This window comes from Panulirus ornatus, chromosome 53 (assembly GCF_036320965.1).
Source record: "Panulirus ornatus isolate Po-2019 chromosome 53, ASM3632096v1, whole genome shotgun sequence".
In the NCBI taxonomy this organism is placed as follows: Eukaryota; Metazoa; Arthropoda; class Malacostraca; order Decapoda; family Palinuridae; genus Panulirus; species Panulirus ornatus.
Window position 1 is genome coordinate 5,625,388 of NC_092276.1, and position 27,903 is coordinate 5,653,290.

Sequence of the window (27,903 nt, forward strand, 5' to 3'; positions counted from 1 at the left end):
CCCCTCGTGTGTGTTGCGCCCCTCCACAGAAAAGTATTTGCAGCCAAGCCTTGAACACCTGTTGACCCGCAATATACAATTTCTATTGCTGGAGATAAGTACCCAGTGACCTCCCACTTTCTGTTGCCTCACAAAAGACACAGAGCAGTGCACACTAAACCCCTGTTTTCTATTGTTCTGCAATAAACTTGCTAACTAATTTCATGCATACTTACTTCCTATCTTATGTTTTACTTCCATTTTCTCTTGCTCTGCAACATACCTTCCAGCGAATACGTAACCTATGTAACCTCCCATTTTCTGTTTCCACCCCATTTATTGCAGTGTAACAAACTTCCCGACGAATGATACACTCTGATTTCCCATTTTCTCTTAACTCCTGGGCAGGGAGGCGCTCCTTCGGCCCTGCTCAGTGTGCCGGGTCACGTGGTACTGCAGCCGTGAGTGCCGGGACCTCAGCTGGCACCTGCACAGGTGGGAGTGCCCGTACCTCAAAAGGCGCTTCTCATCCCCGCCGCAGGACTTCGTCAGGCTGATGGCCAGAATCATCTTCAAGCTCAGGGTAAGGAAAATGGGAGACAGTACATGAAGGTTGATTTACAGAATCAGATTAAACAAAACAAAAAGGGGGGGGGTGGGAACAACCAAGTCAGTGAATGAAATGAATATAAATTTGTGATTAACATTAAACGTAATATGAAGGTAGAGTAAGTTAGATAATAACACGATGATTATGGATGGTAGACCATGAAACTGAGACTTGGATAGGAATGGACAAAGAAAGAATTAGGATCAAGTAGGAATTGAAACCAACTAACAATAACGAAAAAGGAAAGATGTAAAGATGAAAATAAGAGTGTATGGAGAGAAGGAAAAAGAAAACGCTCTTCGGAAGTGTACTGTATAATGTTACTATATTTCCCACTCATGCCTGTCACCCTCCTGCAAGTTCAGTCCCTGATCGCTCCAGACCTTTTTCACTTCATCCTTTTATCTCCAGTTTGGTCTCTCTGTTCTCCTTGTTCCCTCCACTTCTGACACACACACACACACACACACACACACACACACACACACACACGCAGTATCACACTTCTTAACAGCATTTCCTTTTTTAAAATACAACTCAGAAGGTAAACATAGAAAATGGATGTCAGGAGCAAGTTGTCGAAACTGTCGTTTGATTGGCTTGGAGACATTATGGGCGTGTGGTTGTCTGTCTCTGGTGAGGGAGCGGGGAGGCAACAGGCTGCCAAGAGTCGTGTGTTGTTCCGTCTCACGCTTCTGTTTACCACTCCACCTTCAATTAATATTATTTGTTTTTCGTGAACAAAACATTATATTCTTCCACGTCTTCTCAGTGTATATATTTCAGAGGATACTACTACTTCCATAATGCTGGACTTGTGTAAGTTGTGTTGTGAGGTCACACTAGTGGGCGACGCCGGATATCTAAACTTCCACTGTTAAAGGTCAAATCTGAGGGAAGTGAGCCACACTTCCCCATAATTTCATTCGCACAAAATGTGTTCGTCTTTATGCTCTTACCGCAACCCACACAGGCATATGGCAGTTGAGGTTACCATGGACGGAAGGGACAAAAATCTTGCAAAAGCCGAGTCAGGTTTTGGACGAATTTGTGAAATAATTCATGAGATTTAATTTTATGTATCGTTCTTTTGAAGGCTAAATGTCAATACAAAATGTTTATATTATCAAGACAATCTTTTTTGTTATCCTAAATACGTAAAAGTCGTCTTTAGTCAATATTACATAGAGATCATGAAAGTTATTATCTTAGTTATTACAAACACGATAAATACTCTACAAATCGACTACTGATTGGTCGAACGTGCCAAGGGAGGGTGATAAGCTGGGCCAATCAACTTTCACCATGTTGGTCTTTGTCAGTTTAATTAACTGTTCAGCTGATTAAGGAGGCCTTTTCTTCCAGTACACGCCAGAACATCCCCAATCATGAGGGTGTGATCTTAGCGAGGCTGTTATCACCCTCACATGATGACAGGTAACGAGCACCTGCTCTTGATAACACCAAGTAGGATACATAGCTACATTGATAACACCATAAAGATAACTGCCAAGGAAATTACCCAGCGGTTCCTGGTATGATAGGGAAGGGTCGGGGACACGGCAGGAAGACGACGTCATCATCAATACAATACGTCAGCAGAGGACGAAAATGTAATGTAATAAATAATAGGAATATTGTAATCTCTGAATACAGGTGATGAAACGGATGATATCCCCCCTGTAATACAATACTTAACGGGGATAACGTACTCTCTGTAATGCAATACTTACAGGGGTAATGTCATCTCTGTAATACAATACGTGAAGATGATATCTCCTCTGTAATATAATGCTTAAATGGGAAAATGTAATATCTGTAATATAATAATTAAAGGGGAAATATACTCTGTAATATAATACTTAAAGGGGGAAATATAATCTCCTCAATACAGTACGTGAAGGGTACGATATCCTCTCTGTAATATAATACTTAAAAGGGGTAATGTAATCTCTTTAATATCACATTTACGGGGAAAATGTAATCTCTGTAATACAATACGCGAAGGGTACTATATCCCCTCTGTAATATAATACTTAAAACGGGTAATGTAATCTGTAGTATCATACTTAAAGGGGGTAATGTAATCTCTGTAATATAATACATGAAGGAGATAACACTGCCCCTGTAATACAATATTTGGGTAAGATGGATGTATGTGTACATACATTACCTGTGACCGATAATATTAACCCACGTACATAAGAACAGTATATAAATCCTTTACTTCCAATCACGATCACTGTCACCTTAACTACAGCGCCACACAGTAAACAGCAACTGTACTATGACTGAAGTAATTCTTTACTTTATAAATGTTCACTAAACACAGAAGATCAGATCTTCCGGCGGGTCTCAGGTCTTCCTGTGTTCTTCCAGCATTATACACAACACCATCCCTGATCACTGCCTCAAGCGTAGTCATCTCTGCTCCCTGCACCCTCACCCACACTACCATAGCTTCTCTCCAATACCTGGTCGACCTACATGTCAGCCTCAACATGAAAGATGTTCATCCAAGCACATCTCACAAGACTTCCTCTCCAAAAAACGATTCTCATATTTACAATCGTAAACATAACTTAGTGATTCTTGCTATACGACACAGTAGTGCCATATCCACGTATTAGAATAAGTTCTGCATCAGCCAGGCGTCAATCAGGCCACTTGCCATTTACTAACGTAATCTGGGCGCCCCCACATGTCTTCATTCCACTAGTCAATGATAAACTTCCACTGATCACATGTGTAGTGATCATCATTGCCAAATACCTAACTTCCCGAACATAATGAAGTTCGTCTCGATAGTTACTAACAGAGATTGTTCATCTTCAGCCACAAGAACCTTCTCTCCACTGTGGTATGAACACCCTCCCTCTGCATTCACCATCGCATGATCTCCCACTTTTCCCTCGAGTCCTCCTCAGTTATAAAACATCATCATCATCATCATCATACAATACCGGAGGTAGATTCCCTTCTGTTCCATAACGGTTCAGTCGTCCCCTGTAATCATCCTCAGCCACTGCCATGACACGTATTGCCTCGTCAGCAGAACCTTCACCATCCACGGTAACACTGCACAGTCCTGAGGCACCTTAAGACAAGCACGAAATGATAAACGTGTGAAAGAATGGGTGAATGTGAGCACGACGAGACATACCACAGTTTACTCTCAAACAAACATCACCACCGTCACGACTCCCCACAATCCTCAACACTTCCTCACTCACAATATACACTCAAACGTGAGTATTCACTTGCTATTCAGCAGATTGAACGCCATTTTTGAATACACAAACGCGACACATATTCCTCGTGAGCCTACAGAAGGCACGACTTCAGCAGTATGGATATATCCAGCACAGGAAACCTTCTCTTCCTCCCGTCAGTCACCACACACACACACACACACACACACACACACACACCGCCAAATGTTCCCAGATCCATTTCTCTGAAAAAATTCCCCTCACTATACCATCAGCCACCTGACCAACCACACTCCCTTCTTGTGCGATCATCTGCCGTATGGCCGCCTCCGTCAGTCCGTCCGTCAGTCTGCGTCTGTGACGCAAAATCTGTAACATAATATGTGGGTCACGGGGTTACTGCAACCTCTGAAATACAATAGGACGATTGAGGGAAGATAGTGTCAACCCTCGTATAGAACACGAGGGTTGACGGAAGGACGGAGGGGAAACATGACGAATTTACTGTAGTACAATAGCGGCTTCCGGTCCAGCCCGTCAACACTCGCATACAAAAGATGCCTCTCGAGGAGGAGGAGGGGGGGGGGGCTGCTATTGTAATACAATATGAGGGATGAAGGGGTGGGGGGAGGAGGGGTTAAGGAACCGTTGCAGTGGGCGTCCTGGGCGTCAGCAAGGTCAGAAGAGTCTCAGCAGCGTCGTCAGCAGCATAATGTGTCCACTTGGAAGGGTAGTGTCAGCATTGCAGTCAGGTGTCAGACTACAGGAGATGAGTCAGGATGTAGCGTGGTGGTGGCGGCCATCATCCACAGCAACACTAACTATGGCAGCAGCAGCGGCGGCGGCGGTGGCTGGGGAGCATGAGGCGGTGGTTCATACCTCCTGCCCTGCAGGTTATGGTCGCTAGGGACACACAAGGACTCACCTGCTCTGCTGAGGATGATAATATTGCCTCTGTTTATGTCCTCCAGACCCGACGATTATTATCCTTCTTAATCTGATTGTGAGGAAGTTGGTGACGGTCAACCTCACGCCTGGCCTCGCTGCCGGCAGCCAGACATCAACCTACGATGAACGGATGTCACAACAACAACATATGGTTGAAGTGGCAGATCTTATCTATCTTGGCGATGCGGCTCACCTGTCCAACATAACGAGATTCGAACCTCTTAATGCTACAGTGTATGGCGGTGATAACAGTACTGATCTGCTATGGTAACCATATTGCCTGATTACTGATAATACGCCTGTAGGAAGACCATCATGTCCTCACCTCCATGGTCAGCTACTCCAGCTGGTGTGGAGCACAACGGATCACAGGAATCTAACACGACGATGATGATGGTTCGCACCGTAGCATCATCATCAATGATCTTATTATTAACCTTCTACAGAACGTGACCTTATCTCTCTCCTGGTGATCACCCTGCCAGGGGAGGTGGTGGCCGCCTCTCCCAGCCTGCAGTATGGCATCTCCGGCCCCCGGGCTGACCAGATGTTTATTTCATATTATATCATTTTACTCAGAATCAGGTTTCTCACAGCCTGCCTGCCTGCCTCACTAACTGATGCTTTGTTTATAACTACTCTCTCTCTCTCTCTCTCTCTCTCTCTCTCTCTCTCTCTCTCTCTCTCTCTCTTTCTCTCTCTCCGTTTCATCTGTCACGTCAGTTAGGTTTCAGTCATCCAAGTGGCCGGCCACAGGCAGCCTCAACCATCACAGCCACCTGGACGCCACCTGCTGCAGGCAAGACCACGAGCGGAGAGCCACCTGCACGAGACTGTATCATCGACAGCCAACGGAAAATAATGCACCACCGTCGATGATCTCTCCCCAAAGGAGCCCACCTTACCTTCTACGTGGAGCGCGTTCCTGAAGCTAGAGGAACCCCATATAAGGGATGATGCCAGTGTTACATGACAATAATGATGGTAACAGATCAACATACTGAAACTAATTCAACAAATCATACGAGAAATCAGTCAGTCAGTAACATTTAATCACTACTACAGGAAGAACACCTGAGAGAACAACAAACAAGAGAGCGGGGACAGTCCGCACTGTGCTACAGAACAGTATGAAGGATGTCAGAGAACAAGAATGCTATCAAGAACAAAATGAAGTGACCATCATCTCCTTTCTGATAATCAACATGGGAAATATCGTCTTCGCTTGATACATTGTAACGAGACAAAACTTATGGTGTTGATAAACGTGTTGTGGGAACTCCTCGCCTCCCACCTCCTCCCAAGCTTTATATCTCGGTAAGAAGATGCTCCAAATACAGTTACGAAAAACTGGCTCTTTTCTTTCTAGCAAACCTACCTCTGAGGGGAAATGTTTCGGGAACTCCAGCTTAGACATAAAGTGTGAGACAGTTCTGCAGGCGGGGCACTTCCCGTATCTGTGAATGAATGATGTGTGAAACTTTGTTAGGAAGGCGACTGATGCCGTGGTAGCGGCACACAGGAGCGGCCTCCTCGCCTTCCCTCCGTCCTCACATTGTTCACCCAGCCAACCTTCTGCGTACAGTCGTGTGAGGGAGGCGGACGCGTCCGGGACCCGACCATGGCTCTGGTGGCGGACGTGGCAGCATTATTGATGATGACACATCAGTTATTCACGAGAATATCTCAATACTCTGCGGCTCTGGATATATCCAGTAACTGATTTATAGTTTCAGAGGCGTAAAGAAAGTCCCGCGAGACATGGCTTTAAAGGTCTGGGATCAAGTGTGCTGACGCATTAATCACGTCAGCCAGCGATGGTCCTGGCAACAGACAAGTGGTACTGTGATATTTAGTGAGTCTTCAACACTGTCTCTAGGGCGACTTACCGTTACGTTGATGTTCTGTTAAAATCACATGTCTTCACTTCTCTCATCTAAGAAACAGAACATTACTGACTTTCAAACATGTGGTATGGTTCTCTAGTAAATAATTTCAGTAAACACACACACACACACACACACACACACAAACACACACACGAAGACTGAAACTTGTTTTCGCGGATCATACCGCTCTTGCATCACTGGTGTTCATCCTTGTAGGTGAGCCTGGTGTATAACTCTTGTGTTCGTCGCTGGGAATTAGCTCAGTAAATATCACCAGTCCTGGGTGTCATCAGTGTAAGGTTTCGACATGTTCCAGACAGTAACGCTGTGTGACCGTGGCCTCAAGACTGACATCACAAGTGATCAACTTCAGTTACTACGTCCTGGAGGAATGACCTCACACGTAATACGAGCACAGCCTCCCAGTCTGCGGGTAGGTCGCCCTCCAAGGCAGGGGAGGCACTGAGGATGGTGTGAGGGAGTGTGAAGCACACACAGAGAGAGGAATGTGTTTCTTTTTCCCTGTAAAGGAAGCAAGAGATGGGAATAACAGCAGTAGCACAGTTGAAGAGATACAATGACAACTGTCGCACCAACAAACAAAGCTTGGTTTTCATTCTTATGGGAGGTCAGACTGACGGTAGACACGAGTGTCGTAACTCTACGTCGGGAGTGTTGTACGTCACATGTCAACCCGTCAACCATGTACAGAGACGGACTTGCACTGGCAGGTGTGAGAAGCAGGATGTGAGGGGACGGGTGTGATGGTCGTATGTATGAGGTTCCAACAGTATACGACTGAGGACAACGAGGAGCGGGTCTGGCCTGAGACAAGTCACGCAGAATAGATTCGCTCACTTACATCATCATCATCATGAGGATGGTAGCAGAGGAGGAAACATGGAGCGAGGGCCACCACCTGGTCTGTAGCTTTCAACCAAATTTTGTCAAAAAGTTCTACCGAAGATTTGGTTGTTCCTCGCCAGACACTTCTAGTAAACTGAGAGATATTGTTTCTACACCAGACAGTTGATACTAGATCATTAATGTAGATCTAGGATGCATCTAGAGCTGATGCACTGTGACTGAAAACTTTACGAACGCTGCCAATTTTCCAGTGTATATGGCTATCAGACCAGTACTGCGTGAAGGACACTCTGTATGAGACTTATCAGGGAACATGATTTAACAGACAGCGGTAAATAGCCAAGTTTTTTATACAAGGGTCTGCGTTGTGTGTGGCTACAGACAGAAGGTCATCCATATGATAGGAAGAGGGAATGGACAACAGCAGACACCTGAGCGGCTCTGACATCAACGGGAAAGTCAGTGTGTGTGATTCGTGTCCTCCTGTACGAGAGATGAAACTTGAAGGAAAAGAAGAAAACTGAGACTTTAAAGCACATCATTGTGACGACATCAGCCTGATGACAGGATGAATTTGAGCTTCTTACCCACGAAAAAATAGAATATAATTGTGGAGTCTGTCAGGAATAAAACTGTTTATAAAGAAGAGAAGAATGCCGTCAACATTTCTAACACAGATATGGCTGTCTGTAAGTCTAATTCCAGCTTATGATATCTCCCAGGTAAGAGCAAAGATGATGATGATGATGATGATGATGCCCACAACTTCAGGTACGGAAAAAGATGAGGGAGTCTACCTAGATGAAGAAGGACGGCCGTTATCATGAACTAAGTCTATGTTGGCCAGATTCTAGGGACTGGCAAGGGGAGGGATAGAATGATATGGGGGGGTGGGGGTGAGACTGGGATGGATGAGAGCCAATTCTGGGACACTGTTTCTAGGACTTGAGGAGGAACGCCATCTGAACCGTGAGCATAGTTGGGATGGCAGCCTCGACGACCAGAGCAAACACCGCAGACATGAAATTTAACGGTTGACATACGGGAAGAACTGATGGGCTACGTCTGTGTGGCTCACTCACTGTTGGGATTTAAGGAATGGGTTTGTTACACGGCTGAAGCTACAGATGGCTGTTTAACCTTCACATGATATGGTTGGAGCGAGATACTGCTGCACCTAACGTCAGGTGGAGCTGCGTGCTTGGTTGGATGGTTGGTTGGTAGGTAATGTGGCCTTTAGCGCCTACTGACCGGCGTTAACGTCATCTTGTAACAACCAGTCGAAAAATCTTTGAGCACCTTCATGGTGTTCATGATGATATCAAGACCATACATGCTCTCCCCTTGGTGGAGCTAGGCTGGGTTGGCTGATGTAACACGGTCATGAGGATTGATTTCATAAGTTAAAAAAGGTTAACATACAATACTTTGGCTAGAGACCAGCTATTTGTTGATGCCCACTTTGTGTAAAGGTAGTAAAGGTACTGTTCACGAGAGTAAAGCTGTGTGTGTGTGTGTGTGTGTGTGTGTGTGTGTGTGTGTGTGTGTGTGTGTGTGTGACGAGAGAAAGATATGCCAATGTATGGACTAGTGTCGTGTTCAGAGGTAAGCACACACAACAGTAAGCCACGTCAGTAAACAGTGATATAATTAGTGCGAGTCTTCCCCATGTTGTGTTGCTGGTGGGTCAGCCAGCCAGGTATGCTGCCGCCTCTTGCCCCGCCTCACCCACCTCCAGCCTAAAGCTAGAGGACGGAGCAATGGGGAGCAACCTACCAAACCCTACCTGTCTGACACCATTACCACTCAACGCTGGTTCTGCCAACACCCTGACGCCACTTTACATAAGGGACACACACACAAACACACACACACACTCACACACACACACACAGTATTCCTTGACCACATTAGTCAAGCAGTTAACGTGTTCTGGGAAGCGGAGGCACGTGAGCCCTGTTGAGAAGGAGGAAGTGTATGTACAAGTGAGCGACCTTGTTTACTGCAGGTGATGTAGTGGCCAACCCTCAGGTTCCTCTCTCTTCAGGAGTTATGTTCCACGCGTGTGTTGTTGTCTGCCAACACTACCGTGTTAGTATCATAAGTCTTGTGTTCATTCTCTTGTGTCTATGTGACGATGGCTTCTCCGCAAGCCCAAACGTTGGGGAAATAAACATCAAAAACTCTCAACTATGTTCACTTACGACCCCAATCCACATATTTGACAGAGAAGGAACCGAGATGGGAGTCAAGTGAAGACATTTCCTCTAAGGCTCAGTCCTCTGTTCTTGACGCTAACGCAGGAAAAGGAGAAATGTATGAGAGAAAAAAATATATTATATATATATATATTATATATATATATATATATATATATATATATATATATATATATATATATATATATATATATATACATACATACATATAAAGCAACTGAGATTGGAGTGAAGTCTTTGTCGATACTGAAACCTACACAAAATTTCTGTTAACGTTTTACACCAGTTTACAAGAAACCTTAAGTCTCTTTATCTGTGGCAGTCATTAATCACAGTAATAAATTCAGTAATTGTATTACAGTAATATAATCACTAAATATATTACAACAAAAAATTTACCAACGATATTACAGTAACAAATTCAGTTATTATATTACAGCATCAGATTCATCAATCATTTCACTAACAAATTTTTTATTTGTATATCATAAACATAATTACTTATATCTGTAACAAATTTACTAGTCATAGTACATCAAGAAAGTCAAAACATTCTGAACCCAAAGACGTTTTCATTACTTCAGGACGGAGGCGATAAAATTGTGGAAAAATATTCAGAGAGGGAAGGGAGGAGGTTCAGAGATCTGATGAACCGTAAGTGTGTATGTTGGTGACTCACACAGTCAGGTTATGGCACGAGAGTTTGTGTCTAGTCTGCTACTGCTGCTTGACATCTCGCTTGACTTCAGGAAAATACTGAATTCGTGTAATTCTTACAACGTATTTGTGTAAAACAGTATTTCTTAGATTTCTGTATGCTAATGATTCATCTCTGCACTGATTATACTGTGCTACTAACCATTGTCTGCTCTTGATTGCAAATGATCAGTGTGTTGCTTTGTGGAGTGGAGAGGAGCATGGAGGGGTTGAGTCTTGTGTGTGATGTGTGTATTCCTCAAACTCCGTAACATAAGCCGGATGTCTCCTCTTGTTATTAACTAGACACACACACACACACACACACACACACACACACACACACACACATCAAGGTACATATCCTACCAACAAGCAGGTAAGTCAGTCAGTCTGCTGACCCAAGTGGATAATGATGATGAGACGTGGCAACACCAACACACAACCTGACTCTGACACCTCCACCTGCAGCATGAGTTTGACCATTCGTGTATGTGTGTGTGTGTGTGTGTGTGTGTGTGTCTGTATCAAACATGTAAAGCACGTTCCTTTATGAGTGTTGGATTAGTTTTGTTGGCATGGAAATATCTTTATTATTATTTAAGTTACTGTTATTGCCATTATTTAAGTTACAGTTTCTTTTGTTATTGTTATCATCTAAGTCATCATATTCAAGTTATCGTTTATTGTTATTATGTTGATGATGAAGAAGGTTATGACACTTCTCTCAGGTGTGTACCAGCCACCAGCCTCTGGCCAGACATGACCCCAGCCACAGTCTTCCTTTGTTCCTCAGTTTGTATACCGAGTCATGACTACAATCCTGGCCAGCTTAACTTAACCTATCAATGAACAAGACCATATGACATTTTTTTTCTTTCCTATGTTGTCAGTACAAGTTATCCATACGGTTACCAAATCCTCATTTAATGCAAATTGTTTTTATTTACCTGATTATGAACAGAAGGTAAATGAAATATAACATTGATGGCAAATGTCATGTTAACGATTACTGTTTTGTGGTAAACTAATAATGACTGACCTTACAGTTGTAAACCATCATCTATATTCCTGGTGCTGACGTGCCTGCCACCACCCAGAGGCCTTACTGCACCTGCCACCACCCGGGCAGCTGGCACACCTCGTGACAACCAACCAATGTTTAGTGTGGTGTTGGCTTAGGTTCATAATCCCTGGGAGAAACACGCATTTACGAAGGGAAGGAGATGAAGAGGGTATACCTCTGTGCTCATGCGAGACGGGGAGGTACATTTTGACGATAAATATGTGTAACATTTATAGACGTAAAATAATTGTACGAGCTAACTGACAGGAGAGTTGTCTGGAAAGCCCTGAGTCTCTGTGGTGGGCGTGGAAGACTTCTCATTATGGTTAACAGATCTATGATGGACTTGGTGCCTGTGTGAGGGTATACGGTGGTATCAATGAGTAATGTGGAATAGGTGCTGGAGTGACTCAAGGCCGTGTCTTGCAACCACAGTTGTTTAATGTCTTATGGATGGGACTGACGTGACGTGTAGTGTCTTGCTGAATCACACGGCAATGATTAAGTTCGTGAACGTCCGCTAACGTTTTCTATTTAAGTGGTGAGACGTGTCCAGCAACTCAGACATGCCAACCCTTACGTGACCACTAAAATTCCGGATCATATGACCAACCTTTCCGTAGCCATGCCAGGTAGAGGTTGTCTGCCAGTTCTTCTGGTCTCTGCCCAGGGCAGTAAGGCCTCCAGTCAACGACACGAAACAAAACCGTGGCCAGGCAGTACGTGTGGCAGGCCGAGCGTGACCCGCTACCATGTTTACCTCACTGGCCGGGTGGTACGGTTCCTCAAGTGAGTGGGTCACCCGCATCCTACACCATCGCACCCCTTCACCTAACCCCCATCCACCATCCCGTCCCTCCTCCCTACACACCACCAGTGTCTCTGTACAACTCACCTCAGCTTCCGTCCAACCTCGAGAGCAAACCTTTCAAATAGCACCACCTCCCCAGTAACCCCAGCCGCCCGACGTTGCAACACTTCAGTGATCAACCATTTGTCTTGTTCTGTTTTTCCTTGCCCGTGTGGCACTCTCCTCTTTCACTGTTTTTCTTTCAATGTTTCTGACTTCCCAACACATGAAACACTGGATCCTTTATCTATAAATACTCCGACAACACAACTGCCAGAAAAGTTTGTCACCTCTTCATTCACCGCCCCCCCCCCCCATTCCCCCCGTGACGTTCCAGCGCCAGTGAGCGGCTCTACCCCCTGCATTCATCGTCTCTCAGCCCTGGACTCGGCATTCGTCGCCTCACATTAACAACTCGACCTGCGTTAAACCCTACGTCCAAAGACCCGACACCCTCCCTCCGTTCATCCGTGTTTCCCTGAAAGTCTACCTTCCCATTGCAAGGTCCTCTTCCTCCCCACCAGATGACCCATCGTCCCTCCCTCAACTTAAGCTTTCCCCAGCAACAAGCCTTCTCCAGCTGTCCACTATAAGCCATGTTCTGCTATGCCTCCAGACTACGCAGACATCAAGAAGAGTAAGGAGAGGAAGGAGGACGCAGACTACCTGATACAGGAGCTCAAGAAGTATATCAGCGCCGAGTACATTCCCAACTACAGCGACTTCCTGGGCATATACGGCAGGGTGAGTACGGTCTTAGGCTCATTACTAACTCAGGGGGTCACCGCCTCCCATGCTGTTGTAGTCGTTGTGTCGTGCATGTTGTTGTACATAGTGGGAAGACTCAGCAATGATGAGATATTGTTTTTTGTGTGTCAATATTCACATATAGTGATGGAGTCTAACACGCCCCCCACCCCTCTGATCCTCGTATGTTTCGTATATATCATTATACATTTCCTAGTGATACATTTTCTTCCTCTCCGTTTAACTTCGACCACACATCCACAGCTCTGTTGCTTTACAAGTGCCCCATGTTCCTCCGAGCATCTCTTTTGCCAAACTTCATATTAAGTCTTCTAAATTCTCTTCTGATCTCGGGGCAGTGTTCTAGAGAGTGAGGTTTGACCATGTTGTGAAGCCTGGAGTCATCATGTGGACATGAGCAGATGTAGATCACATCGGTTCTCTTGCTAAGGCTGGGATCCGGGGTCATGTTGTCCTTTATAATCAGGTGGATGGTCCTGGTCTTCTTATAACATATGATCAACTTCATTTTATCCTCATGGTTGACACGAGTGACGTTCTCACTCATAACCTGACAAATAACTCACTCATCACTCTTGTAGGTTAGTTGACTATTTAGGCATTAGACCTAACAACTATTAAACCCAACTTTATAGCTATTTCCACAAACCTAGAAATCTTTAACATCATCTTCAGGTGTTAGGATCATTCTGAGACGACATACTCTCTCATCATACATCTGACCCATCACTGGGAAGAGCCATATGGTTACTGTATTATAGTGTGACTGAGCTTCAGATTAATGCAAAGAACCTAACAGTCAATACATGACGAAACTATTCCACGTGATGTGATGCTCGCTGACCAAAGTCCCGGGATACGCCTGCCGCAAACTGCGCTGACACCTTGGCAAGACAGACTCAGCCAGAGGCCTTGGTCTGTTCAGCAGCTTCAGCAAGCATGCAAGAACGCACTCACCAATGTTCCACGACTTAAACGCTAGGATAAAAATTGGTTCGAAAGAGACAGCGAGAAGTACTATTACTTACTCCAGGATCATTAAGAGGAGAACATGAAGATGGTCAAGGAAGTAAGACTGGAGACACACATACGGTAACCATACGACAGACGTGTGTGGCGACGTATGATGATGACGATGATGATGATGACGATGATGATGATGATGATGATGATGATGATGATGATGATGATGATGATGATGTTTGTTGGACCACACGAGTGTGCCTGTGTGACCTTCCTCCCTCTCACCATGACTCACACACACACGGGCGAGGCACCTGACCCGTGCCAGCCGCTGTACAAATATCCCGAAAATAATGTGGTCGCGCTTGAGGTGCGTCACACATGATGGTGGCGCCAAACATAACTTCCGGAGGAGGAAAGATCACAACGATGGCAGGATGAACTACACAACTCAGCCTACGGTCACATAGGAATACTGGTCGAGCAGCAACCATCCACCACACAAATGTGTTAACATGAAGAACAAATTATTTCAGCTGAGTTTAGGAAAGACTACTTCGCTGTACTGGACACACTATGTTTCTGACACACATAGGCAAGCAATAACAATATTCTAACACAAAAAACATATATATATATATATATATATATATATATATATATATATATATATATATATATATATATATAAGAACTCTGTCTACGTAACAAATCAGTAACCTGGACCTTCATATATCATCAAATGAATTTCCAAATCCTTGCATTGAGGCAGGTGAGAGGTCACCAGGAGGGTGAGGCAGGTGACAGGTCACCAGGAGGGTGAGGCAGGTGACAGGTCACCAGGAGGGTGAGGCAGGTGAGAGGTCATCGTGAGGGAGCGGTACTAAAGAGCAGCAGCTGCATCCTCACTAACAGCAGCCGCAGCACCAACTGCTGCAGCAGTGACAAGAAAAGCAACAGCATCACGGCTGACAGCAAGGGAAATTTAGCGCAGCCAGCCTCTCTCTCTCTCTCACACACACACACACACACACACACACACACACACACATACACACACACACACACACACACGGCGCGCGCGCGCGCGTGGTGAGGGGCTATAAATAAGGCACCACAGATACACCAGCAACAAACCACTCGCCATACTTCATAATGAACCCCCTCCCCCACCAGACGCCTTGTTACCCTACATTTGTCTACTGATTCTCAGCTCTATCATCTCTGTCCCGCCCTCTTGCCCCTTCCACTCAACATGATAAGGAAAAGAAATAACAACAAACAAGAAAACCTACTCGGGCGTGGTAGTAGCGAGGGGTACCCCAGGGGGAGTATTTTGGTGTTGGCACCTTAGGTGATTGGTGGCGTGTGTGGCGACGACATCCACCACCTGTCGCTCCTGTAGCACTCCATAAGGGGGAAAAGGGGTACAGTAGTGCCAGCTGGGAGAGGTGTGACAGGTGGGACTGGGATATGGCAGGTGCACCAAGCCTGGTGCCAGCTGTGTCGATGTATCACAGATGGTCTTTTGTGTCGGCTGGTGTCATGACTGTCTTGATAACACACTATTCATGTCTCCTACAGCAAGATGCCACTATATATATATATATATATATATATATATATATATATATATATATATATATATATATATATATATATATATATAAGCCGTGGTTTCGGTGCATTATTACATGACAGCTAGAGACTGAGTGTGAACAAATGGGGCCTTTGGTGTCTTTCCTAGCGCTACCTCGCACACATGAGGGGGGAGGAGGTTGTTATTCCATGTGTGGCGGGGTGGCGATGGGAACAAATAAAGGCAGACAGTATGAATTATGTACATGTGTATATATGTATATGTCTGTGTTTGTATACATATGTGTACGTTGAGATGTATAGGTATGTATATTTGCGTGTGTGGACGTGTATGTAAATACATGTGTATGTGGGCGGTTTGGGCCATTCTTTCGTCTGTTTCCTTGCGCTACCTCGCTAACGCGGGAGACAGCGACAAAGCAAAATAAAATATATAAATATATATATATATATATATATATATATATATATATATATATATATATATATATATATATATATATAAATATATATTTCTTGAAATACATTACGTACAGCTAAATGAACCTAACAAGGGAGAGGATCAATATGGTTTGTGACCTTCATTCACTGGTATGTTTGGCTGCCTCTGTATCAGGCAGGGGTCACCTCGCCCACACCACCGCTGGTGTGACACTCACGCGTTACGGTAGAAGGCAGTTCCGGCAGGTCCGGGACGCAGGTGTGCTACGACCAACGATTATATCAGGGAGGAGGCCGGGGGTAAGGTTCGTCTGTGCCAGGCTGGGTCGCTGAAGGCAGAGTACTGGTGGAGTTTGGTGAGTTCTCTTACCTGACAAAAGCTTAATGACAGTGAGGTTGTACACCACAAGGCTCGCCTTTATTTTATGAAGGTAATGATGATGGAAAACGAATGTGGATGAGGGAAGTGAAGGCGTTTGATGGGTTGGGAGGCCTCACTGCATGTGAGGGAGACCACAGCCACAGTTTATACAATGACAGACAAACAATAGATAGACAGGGCAATAGGTATACGTCTACCATACGAACATCACTTGTCTGTAATCTTGCCATTTTTGCTTGGTATCTATGTGTCCCTGGTATGGTTATGTAGTGTGGTCTCCACACTGCTAGTTAAGCCTCCAACCATATATGATGATTACCTACGTGGCTGGGTATGAGAGGAGCCGACCCAGAGAGGGCCTTGCCTTATGCCCTGGATGTCCAATTAAAATTCCCATTAAATCTTTCTTTGATGATCTCCAGCAAAAAGGTTGTGATTGTGGACACCCTCTTTGAAATTTTCAAAATCTAATTCACATGTGAATCTTAATTAAGGTGCGGGTTTCTGGGCCAGCCAGCGGTGTTTGCCTTGCATTAGACCAGACGGAATGGTTCCAGCATGGTTCCATAACACATGTGTATGTTTGGTGGGTGGGTGAACCTGGCTGCTGGAGAGAGAGAGAGAGAGAGAGAGAGAGAGAGAGAGAGAGAGAGAGAGAAAGAGAGAGTGTGTACCTACCTACCTCCCGAAGGGTATGTTACACGAGATTTTGCCAGCATATCGGCCAAGCGCGTAGCGGTCACCGCGCCCGCCGCCTCAAACCTCTGGTGTGACAAGGCCTGACCTGAGCCCTACATCAACTCCTGTAAGGTTGACCCCCACAGGTCTACCCACGACAATGGAAAGTCTTTAACCTTTTTTGCTGGTCAGTCGTATAATTTTGCTTGATAACTATTTTGTTACATTCCAGGATATCATTCCAGACTTAATGACTGTCTCTCCCTCGTTGACAGACCTTTAAAATCAGGACATTAGTCTTGATAACCTCAACTTGTCATGCGCGGATCATCATGCATTCTTCCCTCTAGGCTGCTGGGCTCGAGTTCTTTCAACCTCTCGATGTTCACATGTCCCATTACCTCGATTATATTGGACACACACACACACACACACACACACACACACACACACACACACACACACACACACACACAAGTAGTCAGATAAGTAGAGGAGAATCAGAAAAGGACGAAATAAAGAAACAAGATATATAGAGAAAACGAAACATAATAAAGATCAAGCGACGAGAAGCATGTGATGATAGTAAATGTTTCTGTAGTGAGTGTAAGATACTGCCATCTTCCATCATCCGGATTATTCCAGTTATTACGTTACAAAACCTCGGGAGTGGCAGTGGTGCAGGTGATGGCTTGCTTAACCTTATAAAGTTGTTGTGAAAAGTGGGAAGAGGGTGTCCACTCGACGAGAACTCAGCAGTAAGACCATAGTACCAGTAATGAAGATCCTCCCCTTCCGCTCATTCACATGTTCCCTGTCTTCGTTTTCCTGCCATGAACGACCCAAATAATACAATTTCTTACGGAATCAGCCGAACATTTTGGAGGTATGTCTTCATATATTACTCTACGGTCATTCTGTCGTCAAAAGCTGTTATTAGATTGTATAACTTGGTGATATTGAAACGATAAACATCAATAACTTGTAGTTCGCATCCACACGGGCCAAAGTATCGTACCATTAGCTCTCCCAGCCAGCACCAGAGGACCCGCAGGTGTTGACGCTTTCGTACGTACCTGAAGAATTTGCGAACCAGTAATTAAAGGAACAGGAGTGTGTTTGTGTGTAGATCTTACAGGAGTGTGCTTGTGTGCAGATCTTACAGTCGCTAAAGAAACACTTCATGTGTGTTTTAAAATATTTTACGTATGTTTCATGGGTATGGTAAAGCCTTTTTACGTGCAAGACACGACTTAGTCACAACAAACGTTATGATCGTGGCAGACGTATGTCCTCTGCACGGTACTGGCTACCATGACGGCCCTTATCTGGGTATGATGGGGAGGAAGATAGTATTTCGCATTCCCATACACTAGTGAGAAACACAGGCAAACGAGGAGTCTGCTGCTGGTCACACACCAAAGCATCTTACCGGCCGGCTCGAGCGGACAGACAAGCTAGGGGTGTAGGCTGCTACCACAAAGTTCACATAAGTTAACTGAAACGCTGCTTAGTGCCTCGCTGTTTCTTACAGTGCAGATCAAGCGCGGCGATAAATACTTGAGTGTAAGATGCCAACAAAGGAACATCCCGAGTAAGGCGGATGTTCTTCAGTGCGACGGTGATATCTTCGCCCTACAGGAAACACGTTACTAATAAGTCCAAACTACAATTCCCAGTTAGACAGACAAGGTCAGTCTCTTGTCAAGGTGTTCTGCCAAAGATTGTTGTGATGACGAGCTGTTAAGCACTGTGAACAACAACACCCTGCATTCTCTTAGAGTGTTGTCAAGGTTTATTTTCATGATCAGTTTCCAAGGTCAACTGTCAAAGTACACGGTCAGAGTCCATTGTCAAGGTCCACTGTTAGGGTTCATTCTCAAACTCCAATGTAAGGAGTCACTGCAGGCTCCACTGTCAGGGTCTATTATAACCTATGGCCAGATTCACTGTGCCAACATGGCAGAGGTCCCCTGTGCTCATACATCATGACATATTGTCTCTGGACATATTTACATGATGCGACTCATCACGTGGTTAATTATATTGACGAGTGAGTCAAACTGTCAGGCAGTGTGTGTTGTGTTAGTAGGCTAAGCTGTCTCATGTGCCTCATTCCCAGTCACCAGAGTCCTCCTCATCCCACCGGGCACTGACACCTCTCATGTCCTGATGTATATACCTCTCTCTCTCTGCATTACCTCCTTCCGTCTTACCTGTCCCTCCCTTCCCTTCAACTCTGCCTTCTCAACCTGGAGGCTGGCGTTGTGCCGCAGGAAAGTCACCTCCACCAGCAAGAGGGAAGACAGACTCTGCTTCTCCATTCATTAACGGTGCATGACATACTGGAGAGTCGGTCGCTTGCTTCCGTCCTTAAGCTTCCAAATGTAACTAACGTTTGATAACCTTAACACTTCCTGTAGTGACAGTCATGTCCTGTGATAGGCAGGTCGTGCAGCATCAAACAATGTAGCAGCTGTATCCCCCTCACCATCCATCCCAACACCTTACAGCACCATTACTCATCTTGACCACTCTGCATCACCAGCATCCATCTGACCCTCTCTCTCTCCCACAGCTGCTGGTGAACAGGTTCAGCCTTATGGACAAGACCTTCCTGAACATCGGGTCGGCCCTCTACCTGGCCGCCTCCATCTTCGACCACGCCTGCAAACCCAACTGCTACATTTCCTTCGTTGGCAAGAAAGTGCAGATCAGGGCGCTCGTGGATATGCCAGTCTTCGACTATAGCAAGGCAGGTATTGTCCCCGGGGATGGGCGGATGCGGTGAAGGAGGAGTGGAGGGTTAGCTGGGGGTAGGGAGTCCATGGGAAAAGCAGATACCAGAGGACCGATGGTCCATGACGAAGTTATCTGCTGGAGGACTTTATATGGGAAGGATAGATAACAGGAGACCTGATTGTCAACCGGGTCTTCGTTAACAGTCGAACCAAGAAATAATATGAGAACCGAGTATGTGTTGTTGTCTCTCATTTATGGAAGATGTTTATCTCCATTTGTATTGTTAGATTATACAAAGTTTCTTCGAGTATACCAATTTATTAGCGGACTTGATTCCACAGTGACAATTGCTATCGTGACCTGCTTTATGTGAGGCAAACAGGTTACGCTACTTATTTCCAGCTACCTCAAACTAACACTTGGCCTTCTCACCATATGCAATGTCCACTATAGTAGAAATCCTCCTCTTCTATCATGATCACCCAATCCATTTATGTACTTCTAAGTAGTTACTTATAAATATGTTTAACTATTCTCCAAATATTCGTTTACTTATTTTTCATATCCTTTCTTTATTGTTGCCAAACGTTCGTGGTGATTCAAATACTCATCAATCGCCTAGATATTAGTTCACCGGTTCCCAGTTTATTTACATTAATATTCCAAATAGCCAAAATCACATTTTTACATGGGAGTGAATATTAGTGGGTCTAAAGATCCGATGGTGGGTTTCCTGTACATCTGTTCACCTCCTCCATGGATATTCGTTCGTCATTTTGCTCATATCTTTTGTTTATGTGAATCTCCGTCGACGCCCTTCACGATGTGCTCGCCGGCACGTCTCCCCCCCCCCCCCCCCCACACACACACACACACACACACACGGTCAGTCGTAGGTCGCGTGCGTCATGCACCTGAGGATAACCCTGGCACCCCACCTTCCTCCCTACTGACGCGCCTACAATAACCTCATTGGCCCTATTTTTGAGGCTGGGTCTCACCTGAAAAACACCAGCACCTTATTTATAGAGCAGAGTTGGCAGCCCTGACCCGGAATATTGAGATTGGCGCCCCTGGGGGCAGCAAACAATGTGATTAACAAAGCTGTTGGCGCCGTCTACTTTTCCCTTGATCTTAGGTATTCAGGAATTAACTTTATGAGACTTTAGTGAACCTGGGATTCTTCTTCTGTGCACATGCCGAGCTAGAGACACACTTTATGTTCACATTAACTTATATAAAGCCTCACAAATCCTTATCTATGGTTTGACAGGATCATTTTCCAGTAGAACACGTGCTTTCCTCTCTTATCTATCACCTGAGGTAACATTCTACACGGGATACTGGTGAGCAATGCTTCTTACGTTATCAAAATCAAACTACAGTACAACTGACTCATCATCATCCTGACTCGCAAACACCCTGGTTCACCAACATCCAGGCTCATCACCACCCTGGCTCACCATCAGTCTGGCTCACATTTACAGTGTCGGATCAGCTATGTGGACCCCGTGAGCAGCGTCACCAAGCGGCGGGAGGACCTGCACGAAAAGTGGTTCTTCTGGTGTGATTGTGGCACCTGCCAGGACCAGGAGAGAGCCAAGTTCGAGAACTCCGTCAAGTGTGGTGAGTGGGGCAGGAGGTTCCCTGTGCGCTGAATGGGTCAGGGGAGATCTATGTAGTAAGCGGGAGAGATGGTTGTGTGGTGAGGGAGGGAGTAAAGAATAAAGTCTCACAAGTCAGGACTGCAGAACATAATAACAGCCTCACTACCAGGATAAAAATATTGAGTTGATAAACAGAACGCACGAGTGTGGTAGACGAAAAAAAAATAGTTGTTAAAGAGAACACTGAAAACCTTGTCTTTCCTGGAGAGAGGAGGGACAATGGTTGAATTGTTGTCTGGTTCATTTACTTTCTGTAATAATGATGATGCGTCGCCCTGCAGAGAACTGGGACTGCCAGGCTCCCGTGTACGTCCCAGAGACCAGGAGGGATAAGCGAGGTCCCCTCCAGCAGGGGGGGTCGACGACAGCAGGGAAACAGAGCTCAGGACAGCAGCAAGAGAACAAAGGGCAGCAGAAGGAAGAGGAGGAGCAGATGGCAACGACGAGTAAAGAGGAACAAAGAGAAGGACAGCAAATAGAGGAAGCAGACGATGCGAAGGATTCCCTCGGACGGCAGCAGGAGGAGGAGGAAGAGGAGGAGGCGGCGAGGCCGGTGTGCAGCCTGTGTGAGAGTCCTGTGAGCGAGGGCACCGTCAGGCGGTACCAGGAGGCTGTGGCCTTCACCAAGGAGAAGCTGAAGGCCATGACAGAGGAGAACCCCAGTATCCTTTTCTTTACCTCCACCAGCCACCTCTTCTGAGGCAAATGAAATATTTCTTAGATAATATTTCCAGTCTTTTCACAGGAGTTTGGCTGCTCAGGATTCTCAGACACTGAACTAATAACAACTAGATCTTTCTCCACACGAATACTGGTATGGATTAGTTCAGAGAGGTTTTACGGTGGAGGACTTGGTATTTCAAGTGAGGATATCACGGTTGTACAAGTCGAATATGTAGTACCAAAACATATCAAGGCACCAGGCATGGAGCAAGTCATGACACCTTAGGATATCAAGGGCATGAAGGTCGTCGACTGGTAACTAAGTATATGTAATGTTTCCTGTGATATACAAGGTGTACACATCATATGATAAACTATACTAAGTCTTCGTTCACAATCATACAGATCAGAAGTTTACTGCAGATAACTTCCAAGACATCTGAGTTATGGAGATGTGTTGTAGAGTATATTAATAATGTGGCCTGAGAACATCAGTGTAGAGGTAAGGTGTTACACAACTCCTGTATGTTGATGAAAGATTTACAGATTTTTCTTAACCAATGGTAATATCAGCCATGACCTACTGCCTGGAGATGCTGGAAAAGCAAGACAACATCTTCTCGCCCATGAACGTGTGGAGGGTTCGCACGCTGGACTTCGCCTTCAACGCCGCCATGTTCAACGGGTGCTGGAGCCTGACCCTCAAGTATGGCGAGGAGAACCTAAACGGCATGAGGTGAGGTGGGTCAAGGGAGGCCACAGCATGACCTGCTGAGGAAGTGGAGGAAAGTTATACAGGGGGACTGAGAGAGAGAGAGAGAGAGAGAGAGAGAGAGAGAGAGAGAGAGAGAGAGAGAGAGAGAGAGAGAGAGAGAGAGAGAGAGAGTAGAAGGATAGTGAGACTCTCGCCAAAGGACAGGTATAATATGTATAGGTTAAAGGAAAGAGAAGTGGATCAAGGGAAGGAAATAAAAGCGTCCTGGAGGGAGAGCAGCAGGGAAGGTGTGAGTGTTGGCAGGGCACCCAGGGAGGAGAGACCAACACTTCCACATATATGAGGTAAACTATAAGGTACTATATATTGTCCAGGAGATGGAGGGTCTATGGTGCCATGGGTCAGGGAGAGATACTAGTGGCTACACACACACACACACACACACACACACACACACATACACATCTCATGTTGGAATACATGGGTGTTGGTAGGAAGAGCTGTGTCCACCGTTACTGCTGGGTACTAACGTGAACTGGCCCACACAAATGTTGTTGTCATTTCCGTAATCATGTTCTATCTCATGACACGTTTTCCCATCACACCAGAATAATGACGTAACATATGTATCACTATTTAACCATCAGCAATTGAAGATTATGATTCCTAGTGAGGTTAATGGCATGTGATAAAGTTAATCTGCAGTGAGGTTAATTGATAGTAATGACATTCATCATAAATAATGAGGTTAATCATTCATGTTATAAATGACTACTTATAAATATCTAGCTAGACAGCGCAGTCCTCGGCAAGCTGTTGCATCACATGATCACTGTGTGGCCGTTGGCAACTCAACGGTGGGCCGTTTTGATAACTGTTTCTTTCCCTATACCGCGAAGCTTTGGAAATCTAAAACCTCTCATGTCTTTCCCAATAACTATTTCCTGGCACACTTTAAAAGGCAGGTATCTAACTTACTTCAATATTCGTAAATACTTTTCCTTGTGTATTTTTCTCCTTTCATGAACTTTTGTATATTTCAATTAATGCCCAGCCTTAATTTAGCCTTTTGTCCGTGACAGGAGCCTCTAAAGGGAAAAAATAGAGGAATGTGATGTGTCATGATAGGTGTCACCTCATATCATATCATGTTTCAGAAAACAATATCATAGATTGAAAAATATGACTGGAATGTCTCGTGTATTGGTCAAGGGTCATCTCGTAATGAAAACTTGGCAGTATAGGTCATGTGAGGTCACTGGTCACTTGGTTGAGTGCGTAAATAAAAAAGAATAAAGAAGAGTTTATTACATTCTGCATCCGGCATCCATCTGGTTGAAAATATACAGCTAAGGAATCACATTATGGTATGTGGGCGTTACAGTAGTAACTAGTGTGTGTGTGTGTGTGTGTGTGTGTGTGTGTGTGTGTGTGTGTGTGTGTGTGTGTGTGTGAGTAAACACTTCACAGAAGTGAAGTAAAAATATGGAGGAATGAAAAGAGAACGAAAAGTAAAGCAAAAGAAATAAGAAACTAGGAGTACTGGGAAACAGAAATGTGTGAAGGTCAGTATGTAGTGTGTGGCACCACACAACAGGAAGTTTATGTACGTGTAAACAAAACAAGTGTTTCTCTTGTCCAGGCTTTGCTTCCATGGGTGACCCAAGAGAGAACATCTGCTGCCTGACACTTACATTTCCCTCCAACAAAATCTTTAGACCGTGACCAACTGAGCCATATTTACCTGACAAATCAAACCTTCAACCATGAGAAGCAAATCATGATCACAAGAACATACTGTCTCTGTGTGTGTGTGCGAGGCTCTATACTGACGTCACAGAGGGAAAAAAATGTTGAACTCTTTTTTACGACATGGACGACGGTTGGAGCCGCTGGAGGCTCTTGCTTCATTATCATGACCTCCTGACCAAGGGACCATGTTTATGTTTCTCCTCCATGTTCGCTAACTTCCTGCACAAACAGGTCACGCGCGCCGCCTCATGTTTAATACCAGTTATCCCTTGGAACTAGATAAACACACAAGATTCTCTCTGCCTTAGTTTATACTGTCCTGACGCGGGTTGACCCACCTGGTGTGGGGAGGCTGGACGTCAGGGGGAGGGTGGAGGGCGACCCGTGGGTGACATCCACACACCTGCTGAGGTTCAACGCCCTCCAGCATTTACCTGTAGCCTCTATCTACTTCTCTTGATTACCTCCAGACACACACACACACACACACACACACACACACACACACACACACACACACACACACACATGAATGCGACTTCAGTGAGTGAAAAAGTAATTCATGTATCAGAAAGTCTTTCAGCTGGTTCCGTGAGGCTGTGCTAATAGTATGGCATCCATATGCTTACATGCCGGTGTGTCGCTGCTGGACATGCTATTGTGCCGGGCCTCCTACCGTGTGGTCATTTACCACAGGTCAGGCTGATATTGTCCTTCGTATGTCATTATTTCAATTCCTGTATGTGTGACATTTTCCCCTGAAACATAAAAGCTTTTCCACTCTTGCCTTTTCCTTCCTTCCCTGGGCTGACCACAGAGGCCTTTCCTTCCCTGCCCATCCCTGCCATTCTTTTATTGATTTCACTTTAGTTTAATCTCCTTAAACGTGAGCGATTAGTGTGGATGAGTGTGGAGAGAGTACAAAAGTTATATACACTTGTCTCAAATGGAGGAAAACCTACAAACTTTTCTCTTGCACAGTTCAGCCGAGGTACAAGTAGCCTGATGCCAGACTTGCTCTGATAATCCTGAAAGTTTGAAAGACAATCATTCCTAAAATGGCACACAAGCAGCCATCTCTCGGAAACAAAAACCAAAATAATACCTACAGAAGAGGTAGAGTGAGGCACCAATGTGGCGTAGGGCAAGCGGGTGAGTTTTGAAGTTAGCCTGGAAGAGTTTATAAGTCTCCCGCTTTCGATTCAACTTTGTCAAGTAAGGACGCAGAGCGAGAACCACCCCAGGTGTGAGAACAGTACTCCATACAAGAACGAATCGCTCCTTGTATAAACGCAGCAGATGTTCGGGGGGAAAAAGATACTCTGACATCTAAACAAAACTCTCAGTTTTTTAAAGACAGACTTAGCTATTTCCCTAATGTGAGGTGAGGTCTTCAAGAAAACATGGAAGTTACAGTACTACTAAGTATTTACGTTCAATGTGTCAAGAGGTGGAAGTACAGAACCGTCAGTGGAGAGAGGAAAGTCGGGAGGAATTTTCGATTGAGAGATGGGTACAAACTGGGCCTTGGAGGTATTAAACTTAACCAGATTTCGTCTACCCCACTGAGATATCCTGTCCAAGTCTGAGTTTATTGAGGAAGTTGTGTCGAGACGAGATTCAGATGTCAATCACAGCTGACACAAGATAAAGACTGACTTGATGGACATTATCATCGACCTGTCCTGCATGAGGTCGTCGGCTCCACCAGGAACTCAGCATTTGACATCCATTATTTTTCATTCAAGATTTGTCTCTGTTTCTCTAAGATTATCCTTCCTTCCCTCAGGTACTACTATGGGGCCGACCATCCCACGTACTCCCTCTTCCTCTTCAAGTTTGGTAAGGCCAAGATATACTTTAAAGAGTTCAGGGAGGGCCTGAGACTCCTGGAGGAGGCAGAACCCTTGCTCAAGATTGGTGTGGGTCCCAACCACCCGATCATCAACGAACTACATCTCATCAGCTTAATGGCAAATGAGGACATCGAAATCTGCCTCGAGCGACGCATTGCAGCATCGAAGAAGCGCGAGATGGAGTTAAAGAAGAAGCATGAGATGGCGGACTTCAGAGCAGAAATTGAGAGAAAGTTGTCCATGTTACTGAGTCCCGTCGCTTAGTTTCCCTTCCCAGTGATGCTTTTCATCTTTCATTACACCATACGTTTATCCAATCATTCACACATTCATCCAGTACGAATTAGTCATCTTCACCGTATGTAAAACATAACAAGGAAATAGATGCAACAAGGAGGGTTTATCAGTCAGTAATCAGAAGGATGTCAGCCTTAGTGACTTTATGCTGCTGTGACTGTGTTGGCTCTGAGTCATGCCATAGATATATATGTTCTCTAGGGAATCAGCCATGACCGTAATCAATGGGTCTGAGCTTACTGGGTTTCAGCCGCTCTAATCAACCATCAGACAGGATGGGCTTTGAGGAGACTCAGTCCAGCAGGTGAGTTGTAATGAGACAGAGAGCAAGACCAACCAGCCTGACACGGGTGGACCTGCTGCTGGTTAAATATTATCAATTGAGAACACCTCATGTGGGGCTGAGGATGGCTTGCTCTCAAATGCCTCTCTCTTCTTCCATCTGCACTGATACAGCCTCAAGTATTTCGTTCTCAGACAGATAATGTTATAAAACTTGAGTCAGGTGTTGCGGGTCTCCTTGACCTTCACTGAGGCTGAGGAGTGACGTATTGTGTGTCACGTGGTCACAGGACGCACATCACTACAGACCTAACAATACCAACTGTATTTGTCATCGAGCACGGCCGTCATCTGCGTCTTATCCATAATGAGTTGGCTTTGTATTTCACTCTCAAATAAAACGGTGACAAAATCCTTGTGTTTTAATGTGGTGGGGAACCTGGCCCAGGGTAGATTCCCATGAGCCAGGTCAGAGAGAATGGCCACCTTAGTAAACCTCAGCTGTGATGACCAGGCTGGCAGACTAGCTGGTTGGCTGGATGGTTGGCTGGACGGTTGGCTGGTTGGTTGGCTGGATGGTTGGCTGCACGGTTTGCTGGATGGTTGGCTGGACAGTTGGCTGAATGGTTGGCTGGTTGGTTGGCTGGATGGTTGGCTGGATGGTCTTTAAGACGATCAACCACGATGGTCGTTCAGGTCGTCACCGTCAAGCTACATCCACCAACCGGAGAATCTCTCACACCTGCAGGTGTTGTGAGTGAG

At 45.2% G+C, this 27,903-nt stretch overlaps 1 protein-coding gene and 1 long non-coding RNA gene across 4 annotated transcripts in view; one reads left to right on the forward strand and one right to left on the reverse strand.

Moving 5' to 3' along the window:
• LOC139765196 (uncharacterized) overlaps positions 1-27,903 on the reverse strand; it is a 196,683-nt gene that overhangs the window by 138,486 nt on the left and 30,294 nt on the right. The gene's annotated exons all lie outside the window — the stretch shown is intronic.
• LOC139765192 (histone-lysine N-methyltransferase SMYD3-like) overlaps positions 1-27,903 on the forward strand; it is a 44,484-nt gene that overhangs the window by 7,665 nt on the left and 8,916 nt on the right. The window contains exons 2-9 of one of the 3 annotated variants that reach the window (XM_071692477.1): positions 388-562; positions 10,309-10,378; positions 12,953-13,080; positions 19,746-19,922; positions 21,397-21,535; positions 21,858-22,238; positions 22,813-22,975; positions 26,496-27,553. In XM_071692477.1, the coding sequence (XP_071548578.1) occupies positions 388-562; positions 10,309-10,378; positions 12,953-13,080; positions 19,746-19,922; positions 21,397-21,535; positions 21,858-22,238; positions 22,813-22,975; positions 26,496-26,826 (1,564 nt within the window). In that variant the 3' untranslated portion in view covers positions 26,827-27,553. Of the gene's footprint in view, positions 1-387; positions 563-10,308; positions 10,379-12,952; positions 13,081-19,745; positions 19,923-21,396; positions 21,536-21,857; positions 22,239-22,812; positions 22,976-26,495; positions 27,554-27,903 lie in introns of those variants that run through there. The other 2 variants (XM_071692479.1, XM_071692478.1) reach the window with 2 other exon arrangements.